The following is a 15729-nucleotide window of genomic DNA, read 5'->3' as shown; positions in this document are numbered from 1 at the left end:
ATTTCTGGTTCAAGTATTGCTGGAAGCTTCTGGGTTTCAAAGTCCATTCTTCTTCCTTCGCAAGGTCTGGGCTCTTTTCCATTTAAGACCCGGAAAGAACTACAGAATCGGAAGGCCAAGAATGAAGTCTTCACCCTGGCTGACCTGAGGCAGCTGCCAGAACTGAACCCACCAGTGCTGATGCCTAATGGAAACGTGGGGACTCCCCTACGTGTCTTTTTGGAGTTGATCCGGGCCTGCCGCCTCCCACCCCGAATCATCACCCAGCTGCAGCTCCAGTTCCCCAAGACGGGTTCCTCCCGGCGCTACGGCAACGTACCCTTTGAGTACGAGGACTCAGAGACTGTGGAACAAGAAGAGCATGTGTACACAGCTGAGGGTGAGGAAATACCCCAGGGAACCTGCCTGGCAGATGTACCAGCTGGTTCCCATGAAGAGCTGGAGGACAGAAAGGAAAAGGAGGAAGAAGAGGAGTCTCACTCAGATGATGAGTACAGAATGCCACCCTGTCCTTGTTTGCAGCTTGAAGAGGCCAGAGCATTAATAATATCGTGTTTCAGTCCTGTATTACAAGGGTTCTCAACCTGGGGTCCGCAGGAGGCTTCCAAGGAGTATGAGAACTCCCTGACGTTGACTGTAAACTGGATTTGCATGTACATATATGTATGTGTATATTCACACACACTACACATATGCATGCAAATTCATAGGTGCATGCACATGTGTATATATACACACACACACATATTTGTGTATGTATCTATATACGTATGTATGTATATATGTGTATATATGTATGCATACATACATATATTGTTGCTAAGGCTGGCTTTGAACTCCTGATCTCCTGCCTCAGCCTCCCAAGCTGCTGGGATTACAGGCATGTGCCACCATGCCCAGCTCTAGGGATGGAACTTGAGGTCAGGAAGTTGTATGGGTAGGTCACCTCTTCCTGCTTTTTTCCAGGATGATGACCGGGGTGAGGAATGGGAACGACATGAAGCACTACATGAAGACGTGACCAGGCAGGAACGTACCACTGAACGGCTCTTTGAGGAGGAGATTGAGCTTAAATGGGAAAAGGGTGGCTCTGGCCTGGTATTCTACACAGATGCCCAGTTCTGGCAGGAGAAGAAGGAGGTAAGGGGGTATTAGTCAGCTTCTTGTCACTATAACAAGCATCTGAGATATGAGCTTCTAGAGAGAAAAGGTTTATTTTGGCTCACAAGGTCAGTTGACCTTGTCATTTTTTTTGGAGGGGAGTGCTGTGGTGAGGCAGCACACTGACAGAGAAGCACATAGTGCAGCAAGCCCATTCACCTCATGGCTGGGATGCAAAGAAGAGACCAGGGTGTCTCAGTTCCCTTTGAGGGCACACCCCAGATAACCTAAAAACCTCTCACTAGGCCCCATTTCTTTTTTTTTTGAGATAGGGTTTCCCTGTGTTGCTAGGCTGGTCTCAATCTCCTGGGCTCAGGTGATCTCCCTGCCTCAGCCTCCTGTGTAGCTGTGACTATAGGCACATGCCACTGTGCCATAGGCCCTCTACCCTTACAAGTTTCCATCACCTTCCAGTAAGACCAAGCTGGGGATTGAGCTAATTTTCACACATGAGTTTTGGGGAGAGAAACAAGCTCCAAATTATAGGAGGCTGGTACCCAGGCAAGGGCATGGTGAGGACTATTTACTCTTTCAAGGTTCTTGGTTCCACTTGGTGGATTCCCTGATTGATCCCAAACAAAAAGCTAGGGAATAGACTTACTTTTATTGTGTATGAGAGAATCATCATCCCTTTTTGGAGAGGGGATCAGTGGGATGGGCAGAAAAATGCCTCAACTCCAATTCTGAATTACCTTCCCAGAGGAGAGACCCGAAAATACAAACAAAAGCCCAGGTTCTAGAACATGTGTCTGACTCTAGGGTTAGCTCTCAACAGAACTGGCAGTCCTTAACTCACTGCTGAATGCTTTTCTATCTCTGCAGACTTTGATGAACAGACAGCTGACGATTGGGATGTGGACATGAGTGTGTACTATGACAGAGGTACGGGGCAAGGGGTGGCAAGGGAGGTGGAACTGTTGTCCTGGCCCTGGGGTGACACTTTGCCAGATGAGCTTAGCAGACTGAGACAGGAGACCAGCTCCCTTGTCCTTTGCTGTCCTCAAAGGGATTGGTTCCAGGATCCTCACAGATATCAAAATCTGCAGATACTCATGTCCCGTATGTACTAAAATGGCACAGTATTTGCTTACAGCCCACACACATCCTTTGGAATACTTTAAATTATCTCTTTAAAAAAACAAAGTCAGGGCTGGGGATATAGCTCAGTTGGCAGAGTGCTTGTCTTGCAAGCACAAGGCCCTGGTTCAATCCCCAGCACCGCAAAAAAAAAAAAAAAAAAAAAAAAGTCATCTCCAGGTATCTTAATACTGAATACAATGTAAATGCTATATAAATATTATAATGTATTGTTTGGAAAATAACGACAAGGAAAAAGTCTGCGTGTGTTCAGTATAGATGCACTTTTTTTCCCCAGAGTATTTTCTTTTCTTTTTTTTTTTTTGGGTGCTGGGGATCGAACCCAGGGCCTTGTGCTTGCAAGGCAAGCAAGCACTCTACCGACTGAGCTATCTCCCCAGCCCCCTCCCAGAGTATTTTCAATCCATGCTTGGTTGCATCCAGAGATGCAGAGGGCTGACTACACTTGCCATCTGTAGTTGAGTATATTAAGTGTTGGTTGTGATCAAATCCTTTTTTCTTTCTGTGTGAGGAGAAAGGACATGTGAGGACAGTCCTCAGGGAGGTCCAAGTGTGATGGTAGGTCCTGGTGGAGTGGGATAATCAGTTACTCAGGCCCTGGTCAGAGCATAGCTCTAGAGTGAAAATTGATCTGGGACTGGGGTGAGACCTGGGTTCTGATTTCATCTCTGTCTTATGTTGACTCTGTGAGTTTTCTGCTCCAAAGTTTCTTTATCTGTATGATGAGGAGAGCCATGGTTCCTACTCTTGGCAAGCTCCCTCTAATGAGAGAGAGAGAAGGAAATATATAGGATACCAAGAAAATACATCAATAAGTCTTGTGAGGGGATCCTAGAAACCTGCTCCCTCCCCTCCCCTCCACTGAGAAGGACCTTTCTGCAAACTCAGTTCTGGTTCCTCAGATGGTGGAGACAAGGACGCCCGAGACTCTGTGCGAATGCGTCTAGAACAGAGACTCCGAGATGGCCAGGAACATGGCTCTGTGACTGAACACCAGGTCGGCACCTTTGAGCGCCACACCAAGGTGAGTAAACACTGCCTGGTCCATTGGCCCTTCTCTTTTCCTTCTTTATCTCTATTCCTTCTCCCATCCCCAATCCCCATGCCCCAGGAAGGAGCCCCATTTCTTGAGTCTTGTCCCTTCCCTCTGCAGGGCATTGGCCGGAGGGTGATGGAGCGGCAGGGGTGGGCAGAGGGCCAGGGCCTGGGCAGCAGATGCTCGGGGGTACCTGAGGCCTTGGATGGTGATGGCCAGCATCCCAGATGCAAGCATGGATTGGGGTAAGTGTGGCTTGAGGACTTCCCAGGTACCCAGCCAGCAGCCTTCTGCTGTGACCTGGTTTTCCTCTTTCCAGTAGTTTTGGGATAGGTGCTGGGTACTCCTAGGGGATGAACTTCAAAGCAGAATTAGAAGGAAAAAGTGGATCTGGCCCTATTCATTTTTATTTTAGACCAAGCCCTATGTAGTCATTGATCCCCTGGGAGAGTTTTTCCTTTTAGTTTGAGTTTGGACTTGAGAACTTTAGGGAATCTGTAGTGATGTGATAGAAGGTTGCTGGCACCGACAGATCTGGAGGCTAGAGAGCAAAATTCCAGATTTAAAGTTCTGTCTTTAGGGCTGGATGTGGCTCAGTGGTAGAATGCTTGCCTGGCATGCACAAAGCTCTGGGTTGGATCCCCAGCACAGTGGGGCTGGGATTGTGGTTCAGTGGTAGAGCGCTTGCCTAGCATGTGTGAAGGAATGGGTTAGATTCTCAGCACCGCATATAATAAATGAATAAAATAAAGGTCCATGAACAAAAATATATTTATACACATATTTATATATATACACACACACATATATAAAATTAAAAAAAAAAAAGAATTAAGAGAACCCACTTAAAAAAAAAAGGCAATCTGTCTTTGACACAGATATGTAGTGGCGATTTCCCTCTCCTTTTCCAACCCCTTTCCTGAGTTTTCAGAGAGAGAGAGCCGCGCTCTTATTGAAAACTTTCCAGGTACCATGGAGAGAAGCTGCAGCCATTCGGACAACAGAAGAGGCCCCGTAGAACTGGCTTGGGACTCATCTCCACCATATATGATGAGCCTCTACCCCAGGACCAGAGGGAATCACTGCTCCGACGTCAGCCACCCACCAGCATGAAGTTTCGGACAGACATGGCCTTTGTGAGGGGTTCCACCTGTGCCTTGGAGAGCTCCTCAGAGCCTAAGTGAGAGTTGGAGACTTCCTTGCAGGATGACAGCCCTCTGCCTGGGCCTTGTCTACTACTGAAGCAGAAAGGAATCTGGGATCAGCAGCCCCCGGCTGCCTGCCGTTTCTCTACCTCAAGGGCATTTTTACAGCCCCCATTCCTTGGATATTAGGGCTTAATGACCTTTCCTCGTAAGTCTCCTACTCCTAGTCCCTGTTTGGGCTTGCTCAGTACCTTGCTCTGACTGCCTGAGACCATCAGCACAGTCTTCCCTGGGGGTCTGAAGGACGCCTCCTTGGAGGACAGAGAGCGGGCAAAAGGACGAAAAGGAGAGGATTTGTGGTTCCTGGAAGAGAAGGTCTTGGGCGGGACCCTTCACCGCCTGTGCCCTCTCTGGCTGCGGCCCAGCAACAGAGAGCCCGCGGGAGGTGGCCGGGCCTGCGACGTAAGGGGAGAATAAAGAGGTCTGTGACCGGACGACGCTTTCTCTCCTAATTCGGGCTGGGAAAAGTCGGAGGACCGGGACTGAGGCGGTCTGGCTGGTGGAGTCCCGAAGGAGTCCCACGCTTCCACGGAGAAAGGCCGTCCCGTGGCCACGCCCAGTCCGGTAGCGTCACTGCCGTGGGGCGGGACTTCCTCTCCCCGACCCGCTGCTTCTGACGCCATCCGGAAGTCGGGAGCTGGAGCCATCAATGCCGGCCCGTTTGGTTCCCTTTCCTGGCGCCGGTTTTCGGGTCGCGGTCGTCATCCCCTGCGAAAAGCACGCCGGTGGTCTCCCCCCGTCGTCATCTCCCGTGCGGCTGTCCGCCCTGTTTTCCCGTTGGGCTCACCTGTTCGGTTCTGGTCCACGTTCTGCCCATGGCGGGAGCCGCTCCGGCCACGGCCTTCGGGCAGGCGGTGATCGGCCCTCCCGGCTCAGGAAAGACCACGTACTGCCTGGGCATGAGTGAGTTCCTGCGCGCGCTGGGCCGGCGCGTGGCAGTGGTGAACTTGGACCCGGCCAACGAAGGGCTGCCTTACGAGTGCGCTGTGGACGTGGGCGAGCTGGTGGGACTGGGCGATGTGATGGATGCGCTGAGGCTGGGACCCAACGGCGGCCTACTTTACTGCATGGAATACCTGGAGGCCAACTTGGACTGGCTGCGGGCCAAGCTTGACCCCCTCCGCGGCCACTACTTCCTCTTCGACTGCCCAGGCCAGGTGGAGCTCTGCACGCACCATGGCCGCCCTATCGCAGCATCTATCTCTCAGTGGCTCAGTGGGACCTCAGGGTGCGTCTCGGTTGGGCAGGTCCATTTTGCAGGTGAGCAACTGAGACGGGGGGACAGGTGTCACGCCCTCACGATCACACAGTGAGCCAGGGGCAGGTTTGCTTTGGAAAAAAAACAGTTGTGAGTTCCAGTTTTGTCTCTGCCACTGACTTGCTGTGTGTTTTGGATATCATCTCTTTGAACTTCAGTTTTTTTACCTGTAAAACCGATGTGTTACTATCCAGTTTGAACACTTTGGGAAATATGGAAGGGGTTATGTATAAAGTGGCACGGTAACTGTCGCAAGTTGGTGGGCAAAAGAAAAGTGAAAAGTATGAAGTTAGATGTAGTGGGATTTGAATTTGTTGTCCACTTAGAGCTCTGTGCCAGGCATTTTATAAAGAAAAAAGACAGTCAAGGATGCCTGTAATCCCAGCCACTCACAAGGCTGAGGCAGGAAGATTGCAGGTTCAAGGCCAGACTCGAAACTTAGTGTGACCTTGTTTCAAAATCAATTAAAAGGACTGTGGGTGTAGCTCAGTGGCAAACCATCCCTGGGTTCAATCCCAAATATTGCGAACAGAGAAAGAGAAAATGTGCCTCCATATCTTCTGGGAGAAGGACATGAGGATGGTTGTTAGAACAAAATGGGAACCAGGAGGACACTATTGGAGAAGGCTTACAGTCTGTCCTCAAGCTTCTAATATGATGAGGGAACAGGCCAAAATGTTCCCTGCCTCCCTCGGTCACACCCTGTCTCTTCCCCTCCCAGCTGACAGCTGTCCATCTTGTGGATTCTCACTACTGCACAGACCCAGCCAAGTTCATCTCGGTACTGTGTACCTCTCTGGCCACCATGTTGCATGTGGAGCTGCCACACGTCAACCTCCTCCTCCAAGATGGACCTCATCGAGCATTATGGGAAGCTGGGTAAGAGTTCCTATTTTGGGTTGGCAAGGAGTTGGGCAGCAACTGGGCTGGAGTGAGGAATAGATCTCAGCTGAAGGGCACTGCCTCCAGGACCAATGCATAGTAGCAGCTGTAGCAGGTCCTGACACCTGCCCATTTTATCTTGTGCCACATGCTATTGTAGATTTTGGAGATAAGAGAGCTACACATGGTGATGTGTGAAGGAACATGGTGATATGACAGGGAGTGGCTGGGAGTGAAGAATGCCTTAGTGCTCTTAGGCAGTGACATCTGAGCTGACACCTAAATGGTGAAGAGCCAACTGAAGGAGGACTGTTCTAGGCAGAGGGTCCAGTAGGGGTAAAGGCTTTGTCTTGGTTTGGGCTGCACTAACCAAAATACCATTAACCATGTGGTGTAAAACAGCAAACATTTATTTCTCAGATTCGGAGGCTGAGATCCAAGGTTTGGTGAGAGCCTGCTCCTGGCTTGTGGATAGCCATGTTACGGTGTTATCCTCACATGGCAGAGACACAGGGGGTGAGGGACAGGCATGAGGTGGGGGGAATTTGGACGGAGAAATAGATTGGTTCCAGGCAGTCTATTGTTTCGGGTCCTAAAGGCCAGCATTTTTCTCCTGCAAATTAGTGCTTTGTTGTACCTAAGGTGTTGGTTCTCTAAATAGCATCTCCAGCCATAAAGGAACTTACAGAAGAAAAGCTAAAATGATCAGTACATGATTAGGGAGGGAGGTTGTTGGGGTAGTGATAAGACATTGACTTCGTTCAGGGAAGCTAACTGCTACTTAAGACATGAAGGGATGTCAGCACCTGAGAGGAGCCACCTCATCTCACCTTAGGATAGTCCTTGCCAAGGAGCGAGACTTTTCTGGGCAGAATGGGCAGTATAGGAAAACCTACTTTCCTTCTTTCAGTAGGAAGTTATTCATAGAGCCGAACCAGGGACCTCAGAGCATCTCCTCATTTTACATTAAGAAGGAACTGTCTTAGGGGCTGGGGCTGTAGCTCATGTTACAGCGCTTGCCTTGCACGTGTGGGGCACTGGGTTCAATCCTCAGCACCATGTAAAAATAAATATTTTGTTCATCTACAACTAAGAAAAAAATTTTAAAAATATAAATAAAAAAAAAAAGAAAGAACTGTCTTAGAAAGGGAAGTGACTTACCCAAGAGGCCATGCTGCTAAAATGTAGCAGTAATTCAATTTGACCAGCACTTACAGAGTCCTTGCAGTATGTGTTCCAGGTCCTGGAGGTCCTACCTGGCTGAGCTTCATGAGGCAGGGATTGAGCATGGTTCTCAATACCTGTTTGAAATGGTCATTTATTTACTGCCATTAATCAGGCAGTTCTGTGTACCCAGGTGCCGAGGCTTATAGCATTTAATCCTTGCAGTGGTCCCACAAGATGGCGACCTATCCATAGGAAATGGGAGAGCCAGCTGGTGAAACCAGGTATTTCTTATTAACTTCATTTTGCTGCAGCAACAAGTATTTGAAGAAAAATATGTCTGTCCAGTCCTCAGGGTTTTTTTTTTCTTGTTTTTTTTTGGCAGTACTGGGATCAAGTCCAGAGCCTTGCACATGTTAGGCAAGAACACTATCCCTGAGCTACACTCACAGCCCATATATCATGACCTTTTTTTTTTTTTTTGCCCCCATTGGGTGTTGGAACCCAGGGCCTCATGCTTACTAAATGCCTATTTTACCACCAAGCTACATCCTCAGCTTTCCAGTCCTCAGGTCTTTAGCCTGATGCTGGCTGCTCCTTGAAACCTGGTTTCTTCTCCCTTAGCTTTCAACCTGGACTACTACACAGAGGTCCTTGACCTCTCCTATTTGCTTGACCACCTGGCTTCTGACCCTTTCTTCCGCCATTACCCGCCAGCTCAACGAGAAACTGGTGCAGCTCATCGAAGACTACAGCCTGGTTTCCTTCATCCCTCTGAACATCCAGGTACTGGTACTTAGAGACCTCTCTTCCCCTTGGCCATAGGCTCTGACATGCCTGGGATTCATTAGCCAAGGGTGTATAAAGCTTTCAGAGCTTAAGCAGTGGTCTCTGTCCTGGGTCTATCTTTGGACTCACTTGCATTCTGTACCAGGGCCTGTATTGAGCAGGATTCCAGTAAAAAAGGCAGACTAAAACTTTTGCCCTATCACTGGGATCCTCTACGTGTTTTCTCCTCAGTGTGAAAATGGATGAGTGCAGAAAGTTATCAACAAGGGACTTGACCAGGAACAAGCATGTTAGGCCCATTCATCTGGGTAACTATGTTGCAAAGCAGTATTCAACCCTTGTGCCTCTCACCTTGCCTTCTGCAAAGATACATAGGAGACACAGGTGCATGTTAGGTTCCTTTGCAGTTGGTAGACGTGAACTAACGTGTTTTTTCCTTTTTTTTTTTTTTTTCTTGGTCGGGGGCGGTGTGTTTGTGATAGTTACTGGGGATTGAACCCAGGCCTCAGCTACATCACCAGTCCCTTTTATTTTTATTTTGAGACAAGGTCTTGCTAAGTTTCTGAGGGTCCTGCTAAACGGTTGAGGCTGACCTTAAACTTGCAAATCTCCTGTTTCCAGAATTACTGGGGATTATAGCATGTGCCATAGCACCTGGCTTCTTTTTTTATTTTGGAGACAGAGTCTTACTGAGTTGCTGAGGCTGGCCTCAAACTTGTGATCCTCCTGCCTCAGCCTCCCAGGTGACTGGAATAAACCCAGTGGACTGAGTGTGCAGAGGAGCTTATCTGTTCTGATCTGAGTAGGTTGGTAGTCAGGAAAGATGGGATTTAGACAGGTCTCTGGGACACACAGAACTACTCCAGGCCAAGGAAGCTACATGCACAAGGGCATTATGAGGTGGGAATGAGGAGGGTGTGTTTGGAGGTTGTAGGCAGTTTGGTGTAGCCTCAATTCTGCATACCTCTCTTTCACTGAGTTATTTATCCTCCCTGCTCAGGACAAGGACAGCATCCAGCGGGTCCTACAGGCTGTGGATAAGGCCAATGGCTACTGTTTTGGGATCCAAGAGCAGCGAAGCCTGGAGGCCATGATGTCTGCCGCAGTGGGAGCTGACTTCCATTTCTCCTCGTATCCTTGCTCCGTAGCCTCACCTGCTTCCTGGCTACGTCAGAGGGTAAAGCATGGGGTGCAGGAATGGTCACGGGGGGGTGCCATCACCACCCTGGTGGTGACCAGTTGGCTCTCTGGTGACTCTCTTTCTTACATGCAAAGATTGGTCCCTAGAATGCTTCAGGGTTGGCTGTACTCAGAACAAGGGAGGACACTGACTGGAAGTGTGGCAGATACAGAGGCCTAGAAATGAAAGGGCACTTGATCAGTGGAGAAAAGTGCAAAAGGGTTCAGTGTGCCTGGTGTGTTGCATATGAAGTGGGGCAAGGGAGATGCTGGGGTGGGGGAGAGTGGTGGGCAGGACTGGCAGTGGAGGGCTTGAATATTCCACTAGAGTGTGGACTTCAGCTCAGGGCAGGGAGCCAGCATTCGGTTAGTACTGTTGAATAAGCTATGACCCATCAGATGCACCTTTTAGATAAGCTCCTCCAAGCATGGAAAATGCAGTTAAGGGATGCGTTAAGGGATGCGATTATGGATAGGAGAGGTTTTACAATCTTGCGAGGTGAGAGAAGGTGAAATATCCATAGTGAGAAGAGAAAGAAGGGTATGGATTGGAAAAATATGAGATAGGCTGTAAGAGTTGGACCCCCAAGTTTCTGGCTTAGACTGTAGGATGTGCTAGTTACTGAGATGAAGAGGAGGAGGAGGGTGGGTAGGTGTGGTGATGCACACCTGTAATCCAGCAACTTGGGAGGCTGAGGCAGGAGGACTGCCAGGTTCGAGGCAAGCCTGGGCAACTTAGCAAGACCCCATCTTAAAATTAAAAAATAAGGGTTGGGGATGTGGCTCAGAGATTCAGCACCTGTGGATTCACTTCCTAGTATCCCCACACACACAAAAGGAGGGGGCAAGTTTGTCATTTGAAGGGATGGGAGCTAGCAGATGTGCTGTGTTTGAGGGGACCATTGAATGTCCAGAGCTGTCTAAGAGACAGCTAGACCTTTGGAACTGGATTATTGTCCAGTGGGGATGTGCCCCAGGTCACAGAGGCCATGGTCTGAGAGATTCAGCATCTACATAGGATCCTAGAGACAAAGAGGGCTCCAGAGTTCATAGGTATAGAAGAAAGTAATTCTAGCCATCACTTATTGAGGCCATTTTACTTGTAGGAAACAAAACACAAGGGTAGATGAGTTATAAATGATGGCAGTAAGCTGGGCATAGTGCCACACACCAGTAAACCCAGCTACTTAGGAGATTAAGGCTGAAGGAATGCAAATTCAAGCCCAGCCCTGGCAACATTGTGAGACCCTGTCTCAAAAAATTCATTCATTCATTCATTATGGCAGTAAAGTGAGCAGTCCTTGATGACAGGACTAAGGAGCTGCTTCACGCATGCAGCCACTTTCTGCACCCAAGCAGAAATGCATCATTTTCTTTGAGCCGCCGTAAGTTCTTTTCCAGAAGTTTCCTAGGAACTTCATATTCACAGTCTCCATTTGATCCTCACAACAGCTTTCAAGGGATATTTTAAAGAGAAGAAAAGGGGAATGGCAAGGGCTGGGGTTGTGGCTCAGTGGCAGAGCACTTGCTTGGCATGTGTGAGGCACTGGGTTCCATTCTCGGCACCACATAAAAATTAATTAATTAAATAAATAAAAGATCCATTGACAACTAAAAGAAAAAAATATTTTAAAAATTAAAAAAAAAAAAAAGGAAAAGGGAATGGCAGAAATCAGGATTTGTACCCCTTCTCTCTTTGTACCCCTTCTCTCTGGCTGCGTAGTATGTGCCATAACAAAGCTGGAAGGTTAGCACTCTCTCGTTCTTTGATCTTTAGCTGTGTGGGGAAGAAGCAACTATAGACACTTTTACATCTGGATGTTTGGAGGCTTCTCAGACACAATTGGTCCCTTTTACCTGTGACCTGATACTACATTTATGAGGAGAGAGAGGGATGGGAGGAGTCTGCTAGACATGGTTGAGGGTGGGCACCAGTAGAGATTAGATGCTGCCCAGACCAGTCCTCTATCCTCTGCCTACTGTCAGCCTTGACTCACCCTTCCTCAGCACTCTGGGCATCCAGGAGAAGTACCTGGCACCCTCAGACCAGTCAGTGGAACAAGAAGCCATGCAGCTGTAACAACAAGTGGGCCCAGGATGCATGATCCAGTACTGGGGAAGCAGAGGTTCCTGGTAAGCAGCCGCGGACAGCTCAGCGGCTGCAGACCCAGGAGCAGGACCTCCCAGCTGGCAAGGGGACACTCAGCTCTACAGAGGACTTCTGGACAAAAAGCCAGCATGGCAAAGAGCAGAGCACCTGCAGTGCCCTCAGTGATGCCCTGGAGCTCTGTGCCCTGCCACACCAGAAGTTACCACCAGGAAGCTGAGCACTGGCTCCACTTGGGCTGTGATGAAAAATGCACTATAATGGATTCTGTTTTCTACTTTTTGTGGCTTCCAAACTTTTCTTCAGTCCTTCAGGGAATTGGGGCAGAACAAAGGACCCTCCAGAGGCTCCTCTTTTTTCATACCGGTCAGTGTTTCCCAGAGGATCTGTCACACTAGAGGACTGACACCTACTCCCCAGTCACATGCTTCAGTCAGTCTTCAGTTTTAACAGCCTCGCACTCAAACCCTCACAGGTGACACTTCCTGACTAGACCTTAATGTTTTTAATTTCCGTTGCATTTATTTCATGATTTTACTCTATTTTTGGCAAGTGTTAGCTAGTCAAAAGTTTGAGGGGCTGGGATTGTGGCTCAGTGGTAGAGCACTTGCCTTGCATGGGTAGAGCACTGGGCTCAATTCTGAGCACCACATAAATAAGTAAATACATTGTGTCCATCTACTAAACTAAAAAATTAAATAAAATATTTTGTTCATCTATAACTAAAAAAATTTTTTTAAAGTTTGAAAGATTGTTTGCTTCAGATATGAAAAATGTACGCAAAGCGAGTTGTTTAAATAAAAATAATAGCCAGTGGCACACACCTGTAATCCCAGCAATTTGGGAGGCTAAAGCGGGAGGATTGCAAGTTTTAGGCCAGCCTCAGCAACTTAGCGAGACCCTATCTCAAAATTAAAAAAAAAAAAACAAAACAACTCTGGGTATGCAACTCAGTGGTAAAGTGCCCCTGAGTTTAACGCCCCCAGTACAAAAAAAAAAAAAATTGTTATGATGGCATATAAAAATTAAGATGGTTGGAAGCTAGGAAATAGTTTTGTGTGCTTCCTTTGCTATTCTTACTGCTGGCTGAGAATGCGATTCATGTTTTCAACCAGTAGGTGGCACCCAAGATTTATTTTTGTGGTTGTAACCTGGAGGCTCGAGGGGACTCAGCCTAGGGAAGGTTGTACCAGAAGTCTCATTTGTAGGTCTTCAAGCTAGTTAACATCTATGAATAATTTGACATTTTACGAAGTGCTTCCACACACATTCTCCTGTGGTTCTCACGGCAATCCCTGGAGACTGACAAAGCAGGGACTCTCACTAAACCATTACCCATTTTACAAGGAGAAAACAGAAAGATGAGCTGGAACTTCAGTCAGCCTTGCTGTCTTCCACTTTTCTGACTGAATTGTGTATGTCTCTCCTTCGATATTGATAGTTGCAGCCTTTGAACTGGAACGTAACTCAGTGGTAGAACACTTGCCTAGCATGTGTGAGGACCCATGTTCAATCCCCAGACTTCAAAGGGGACGAATTAGATAACCACTTATCTAATGGTTTCGTGTTTGTGGCCAAACATGAAAAAGAATCTAAGCATCTATAAATGATTTAATACTGCTAAATCGAAAGTCAAGGAAAAGATAGGTCACTGGTGGTTTGAACAGTTGGATAATTCAGTTTAGGAAAATCTATTCTGAATTGGCATTAAAACAGGCAACTGATCTTGCCTTCCCAGTTTTGGTACCTAGAGCTGAAAGCAGAAGAGTGGGGGGCTATGAGGAGACTCCTGTAGCTGGAACAGTATGAAAGCAGAGCCTCAGCTCCCACGCCTGACCTTAGAGGGGTAATAACTAGGTGCTCCCTCCCTGGCCTCTTTCATCTGAGGAGTTCAAAGCACCTCACCTCTATTAATATCCTGCACAGTAGGTGGGGAGTACCAACAGAGCAAGTCAGGGAAACTGAGGCCAGGAGGCACAGCCTGCGGCTGACTATGAGTCACCTGTGGAGCCTAGAGCCCAGGAATTCTGACGCCCAGGCTGCTGGCAAGTCCTTCATCAGGGCATGAGGTGGGTGCTGTGTTTTTTAAACAGTACTAATAGTTGTGGTCATGGGTTTTAGTGCTTACCCATCAGAGCCCCAGCTCCCTCCAAAACAAGCCAGGGTGTGGGGGCTAAAAGGCGTCATTTACAACTTATGGCCTCATATCCAAGTCCCTACACTTTTATTCTCTCTAGTCATGGAGAGAGATGGATGGAAATAATCCACAATCTTATTTTCAGGCCTCAGTATATCAGCAAGTATATTTCTTCCTCAATAAATGTAGCTTCTAGGCTGGGGTGCTTGCCTAGCATACATGAGACACTGGGTTTAATCCTCAGCACCACAAAAATAAAGACATTGTGTCCATCTACTACTAAAAAAATTTTCTTTAAAAAAAATGTAGTTCTGAGAAAAATGATTTTCAGTTCCTTGTACATGCACTGAGGAAATGGGGTAGGCAAAACAGGGTATGGAGAGGGAGAGGTGTCTGGGTGCCCAGTGAGGCTCATTCAGAGTGAAATGTGCAGGGATTTTTTTTTTTTTCCCTGATTGTGAAAAGTTAAAAAAAAAAAAAAAAAAAAACTTGGAAAATGAAAAGAGAAAGTAAGTCACCCACAATCCTATTTCAGAAATAATCATTAGTATTTACAATTAATGATAAATTTTCTTTTTCCTTTTTTTGCCAGGGATTGTGCTGTGAATTGAACCCAGAGGCTCCCTACCACTGAACTACATCCCCAACCCTTTTTATTTTTTATTTTGAGACAGAGTTTGGCTAAGTTGCTGAGGCTTGCCTGGAACTTGCCTTCTTTCTGCGTCGGCCTCCCAAGTAGCTGAAATTGCAGATACAGGTCACCTTGCCCAGCCATTAATAAACTTCTGATTCAATGTTGTACATATTATATACTGTTTCAGTCTTATTTTACTATACATACATAAGGGTGATAACATATAAGTGGGATATTTTATAATTGCTTTGCTTGCTTGCTTGCTTGTTTGTTTTGGTACTGGGGATAAAACCCAGGGCCTGTGCAAGCTGAGGCAAGTGCTCTGCTACTGAGCTATATCCCCACACTTTTTTATTTTGAGACAGGGTCTTGCTAAGTTGCCCAGGCTGGCCTGGGATTTCTAGTCCTCTCACCTCAGCTTCCTGAGTACCTGGGATTGCCACACCCAGTTGTATCCCACTTTTTTGTGTTACACTATTCCATGTAATTAAAAAATATATAAAAACCTTTTTAATGTGTATGTAATATTTGGTGGTATGGCTATAACCTTGTTTACCTATCCAGACTTCCATGGTTAGCCTGTAAGTCACTACCAAGTATTATGCTGGGTATGAAGTATCTCCCAAAGGATTATGGGTTGAAGGCTTGATCCCCATTGTAGTAGTGTTCAGAGGTGGGGCTTTTGGGAAGTGACTGAATTATGAGAACTCTGATCTCATCCATGGATTGGTCCATTTATGACTTCATAATTTAAATGGACTTTTGGAAGGTGGTGGAAACTGTAGGAGTTGGCACCCAGTTGAAGGGAGTTCTTGGTGTGGGTTCTTGGTGTGGTTGCCCACGGGCCCCTTCCCTTTCTCTCTGCTTCCTGGCTACCATGAGGTAAACAGCTTTGCTCTGCCACACTCCTCTGCCATGATGTACTGCCTCATCACAGGCCCATGAACAGTGCAGGCAGCCAACCATGGACTAAAACCTCTGAAACCATAAGCCAAAGTAAATCTCAGAGTAGACTTTCTCAGGTATTTTGTCACAGCAACACAAGGCTAATATACCAAGTTTTTGTTTCTGTGATTAAC

The 15729-nt window shown here is 47.3% G+C and overlaps 2 protein-coding genes across 2 annotated transcripts; both read left to right on the top strand.

Annotated features, from left to right (window-relative positions):
* LOC306664579 (G patch domain-containing protein 3-like) lies at positions 1-4479 on the top strand (the record flags this gene model as incomplete). Its single annotated transcript, XM_079145542.1, is given in 7 exon segments — positions 1-491; positions 969-1126; positions 1129-1140; positions 1984-2043; positions 3162-3283; positions 3413-3540; positions 4263-4479. Coding segments are annotated over 7 exon segments (1188 nt in total), but the record flags the coding sequence as incomplete, so codon positions are not given.
* Positions 4480-5308: 829 nt separating this feature from the next.
* Positions 5309-15159, top strand: LOC306646522 (GPN-loop GTPase 2-like). Its single transcript, XM_079115126.1, is given in 8 exon segments — positions 5309-5681; positions 5684-5728; positions 6480-6599; positions 6601-6637; positions 8429-8514; positions 8516-8590; positions 9594-9724; positions 11780-15159. Coding segments are annotated over 8 exon segments (933 nt in total). The 5' UTR covers positions 5309-5315; the 3' UTR covers positions 11853-15159.
* Positions 15160-15729: the final 570 nt, after the last annotated feature.

This window comes from Sciurus vulgaris (assembly GCF_902686455.1).
Source record: "Sciurus vulgaris genome assembly, chromosome: 1".
Classification (NCBI taxonomy): Eukaryota; Metazoa; Chordata; class Mammalia; order Rodentia; family Sciuridae; genus Sciurus; species Sciurus vulgaris.
Note: the sequence above shows the minus strand (reverse complement) of the source record. Positions and strands in the feature narration are given on the sequence as shown.